Source organism: Phaseolus vulgaris, chromosome 2 (genome assembly GCF_000499845.2).
Source record: "Phaseolus vulgaris cultivar G19833 chromosome 2, P. vulgaris v2.0, whole genome shotgun sequence".
In the NCBI taxonomy this organism is placed as follows: Eukaryota; Viridiplantae; Streptophyta; class Magnoliopsida; order Fabales; family Fabaceae; genus Phaseolus; species Phaseolus vulgaris.
The window spans coordinates 29,087,335-29,090,716 of record NC_023758.2 but is presented as its reverse complement, the minus strand read 5'-3'; the positions used below and the strand labels follow the sequence as shown (position 1 = coordinate 29,090,716).

At 28.9% G+C, this 3,382-nt stretch overlaps 1 protein-coding gene across 1 annotated transcript; it reads right to left on the bottom strand.

Annotated features, from left to right (window-relative positions):
• Positions 1–243: 243 nt before the first annotated feature.
• On the bottom strand, positions 244–1,300 carry LOC137811279 (uncharacterized protein At5g65660-like). The gene is made up of 3 exons (XM_068612962.1): positions 1,049–1,300; positions 683–943; positions 244–581 (listed from the first exon to the last, which is right to left on the bottom strand). Exons 2-3 carry the CDS (start codon positions 890–892, stop codon positions 426–428), a joined length of 366 nt encoding a protein of 121 aa, XP_068469063.1. The 5' UTR covers positions 893–943; positions 1,049–1,300; the 3' UTR covers positions 244–425.
• Between the last annotated feature and the right edge of the window lie 2,082 nt (positions 1,301–3,382).

The following is a 3,382-nucleotide window of genomic DNA, read 5'->3' as shown; positions in this document are numbered from 1 at the left end:
CATCACTCAAACGCAGATATTCTAGTACAATCGCATTGTTTACAAATCGAATCAACTACTATTCTTCCCAGCTACTCTTTTATCATTTTTAATAACTTCAAATATAAAAGTTTAACCATTTTTGGTTTCTCCCAACACATTATATCATCTGAAATTGTAAGTTTGCATTTTTTCTAATTAATCTATTCAATTAAGTCACTTCAATTAATTAATAACTAAACACATACAAGAGCGACACAAAAATGGAATCAAATGAAGCGGTCACGATCTGGGAATTGACCTGGTACCCACGATGTTTTTTGTTTCTACCCTGCTGCATCTTCACCGGGTGATAGAACAAATGGTGGCAACATCATGCATATATATAAACATATTTACACACAGCACCGACCAACGGCGGTTAACATGGTTTTTGTTGGTGATAGCTAACAGAAAGGAGCCACCGGCAGCGGCGGGTGCTGGACGGTGACAACGATGGCATCCGGGCGCGGAGGTAGACGCGGGCAAGGCGTGGCTATGAACTTGGGCAGGTCATCCCCGGGCATCAACACTGGCAAGCTCTGACCCTTGTTTTGCTTCACCTGGTAGCACGACCAAGAAATTAAAATTGAAATTAAAATTAAAATTAAAATTATATATATAGATGATGGTTGAAATAAGGTAAATTTGATGAAAAAGTTACCATGGAGGGCTGCGATTGGGTGAGGGAGGGTGCAGGGAGGGGGTGAGAGAGAGATTGGCGAAAAGAGCGTAGCTTGTCCCAGTGGTAGCAGCAGGAGAAGATGCCGCTGAGGCTGAAGATTATGATCAAGAGGAGGGCAGTGCCCAAGGGGAAGCCCAGGGACGGTCGAGATGTGTCGATGTGGGATGGGGAAGGATCTTGGCCCTCCATCGTGTACACTCTGTGTTGGTGATGTTGTTGCTGTTTGGAATGGCAGTGGCCCTGGTACCATTGAAGTAAGAGAAAAATATGAGAAGAAAAATGAAAATGGAGAATGTGAAGACAGAGAGATATATAGAGAAAAGTGTAGTGGAGAGAGTGAAGTACGGAAGATATATCTGTGGGTTTAGTTGGGTTTGGTTCGGTGACGAAGGCCGTCACTGACAGCGATCACCGTTACCAAAAGTTCCTTCATCGTGCTTTTCTTTTCTATTTATCATCAACTCATTTAACAATAAAACAGATTCATAATCTCCTATGCAAGTAAATATCTTAGAACCTTTTGCATTAAATTCAATGACAAGAAAACAACTAATAATTACGAAATTTTGGATATTTATTCTAAGCATAATATCTTCTTTAAGAACTGTTAACTTGTAATTAAGATTGATTTTGGAAAAATAAGAGTTACACCACCTATCCGGTTCTAATAGAGACGAAACGAGAAAGTAACAACTGCAGATGTTGTGTCGCTTGTCCGTTTAAATAGAGTAAAGTGCAAAAATCATATAAAGTTTTTGTCCCACAAATACTATGTTTTTAATTTGTAAATAACGCCGTTCAATGCATACTTGACCTGAAATATAATAAAAACATAATTGTGGCAAGCAGAGAGTTAACTCTCAACATCAACATGCTCATTGCTTGCGAGGATGTAACCAAAACACACAAAATATTTGTGGTTTGAAGTAAATATGAATATTTGTAAAAACAAGCTAATGCAGCTATTGGGAGGCATGGAAGGTTGCATGCTCCAATCTCACCACTTTTTTTCTATCTTTCAAAATTCTTCTCTAGCAATCAAAGACACTTAGTCGTATATTACTTTTTTTTTCAGGTTTAAGATACAATTTTCTCTTGAAAGAGAGTTTAATTTAATTTAATTTTTTAAAAATGTTTATATGTTTTTGTGCTATTTAAAATCTTTGCGTTTAATGTATAAAATTTCAAATATAAAAATAGACATTGTTAAAATTTAGTAAATCCGTCTCACAAAAATGACGTGAGGTGAATCTGTTGGTTTATCCTGCATAAATTCTGGTCCATTAACCCTGGTCCATTAACCCGCGGATTTGGAGATTAGTTTGTATAAGAAAAAAAAAATTCTTGTTATAATTTTATTTCTATAATATAAAAGTGAATTTCAAAAATAAAAATTTATAGAAGAAAATATTTTACCTTTCAAAATCTGAAACAACTAGTTTAATTTATAGAATTCCACACTTTTTTTTTCTAGTGGGCTGCGGGCTATTACCACCCCTTTTTTTTATGTTATGCACATAGTAATAAATTTGATTTGATATGGAGTAAATGCAACTATGTCTTGGAAGTGGAAAGTTTTATCAATGTCTACAAAACATTTGCTATATAAGAAAAAAAAATAGTCAAAAAATTATGTTTTTTAGAACACTTTTTAATTATATTTTTTAAAATGGTACTCGTAAATTACAGAATTTGACTTTTTTCAATTAATTTTTTATTAAAATAAAATACTTTATTATTCTTGTTGTATTATTTACTTTTGTAAATAATTAATTTTCTTTTTATCAAAACTAGATAATTGACTCGTTTGATTCAGAATATAAATATTTTTAACAACATAAAAGTGAAAAAAAATGTAAAATTAAAAAATAACGAGTAATACAAAATCAAATATAATAAATTAAATATATGTTATGTCTATTTCATTTTTTAATTTCCATAAATAATATTTGTAATCTCTCGTTTATTATTAGTGTATTCAAACCAATGTAAAATAATTCATGAAATACAACAACATATAAGTTTCCATGTAAACAAAGTAAAAATAAATACAAAAGTTATAATTAAAATTGTTCTAGTTTATTTTTCATTAACATTCTAAAAAATTTTACATAAAAAAATTATTAAATAAATATTAATTTTAGAAATAAAAAATAATTAAATTTTATACTATTTTATAAATTAAAAAAAAATATATTGGTATCCATAGTAGTTTCTATTATTAATAAAACTTTATAAATTAATTTTTAAATTAATATTGAATTAAATATTAAGTTTTTAACTATCAATAATAAAAAATATTTTAAATATTAATAATTTTTAATTTATAAAATAATTTTTAATTTATTTAATATAATAATTTTTTTATTTAATAATTTTAAAATTATTTTTATTTTTAAAAAATATTTTTTATTTAATAATTTTCTTGAGTTGTCTTGCTCGAAAAAAATATTAAAAATTACGAAACAACTTATATTATATGTCACTTTATAGTTTATACATTTCATTACTAATTTTCTGTATTCTCGTTCAAAATATTATAATATATGAAATAGTTCTTGAATGAAAGTTATTAGATTTGAAAGCACAATCTATAAATATTTCTTATGAATTTTTATACCCAATCAGTTTTAAATTTAAAATAAACTGTATAACTTTAAACCAAACTTGTGGCAAAGT

Coding starts and splice junctions, on each gene's coding strand:
- LOC137811279 (XM_068612962.1), bottom strand. CDS start 892: ATGGAGGGCCAAGATCCTTCCCCATCCCACATCGACACATCTCGACCG. Junction 582..682: donor CCCAATCGCAGCCCTCCATG/GTAACTTTTTCA, acceptor TCGTGCTACCAG/GTGAAGCAAAACAAGGGTCA.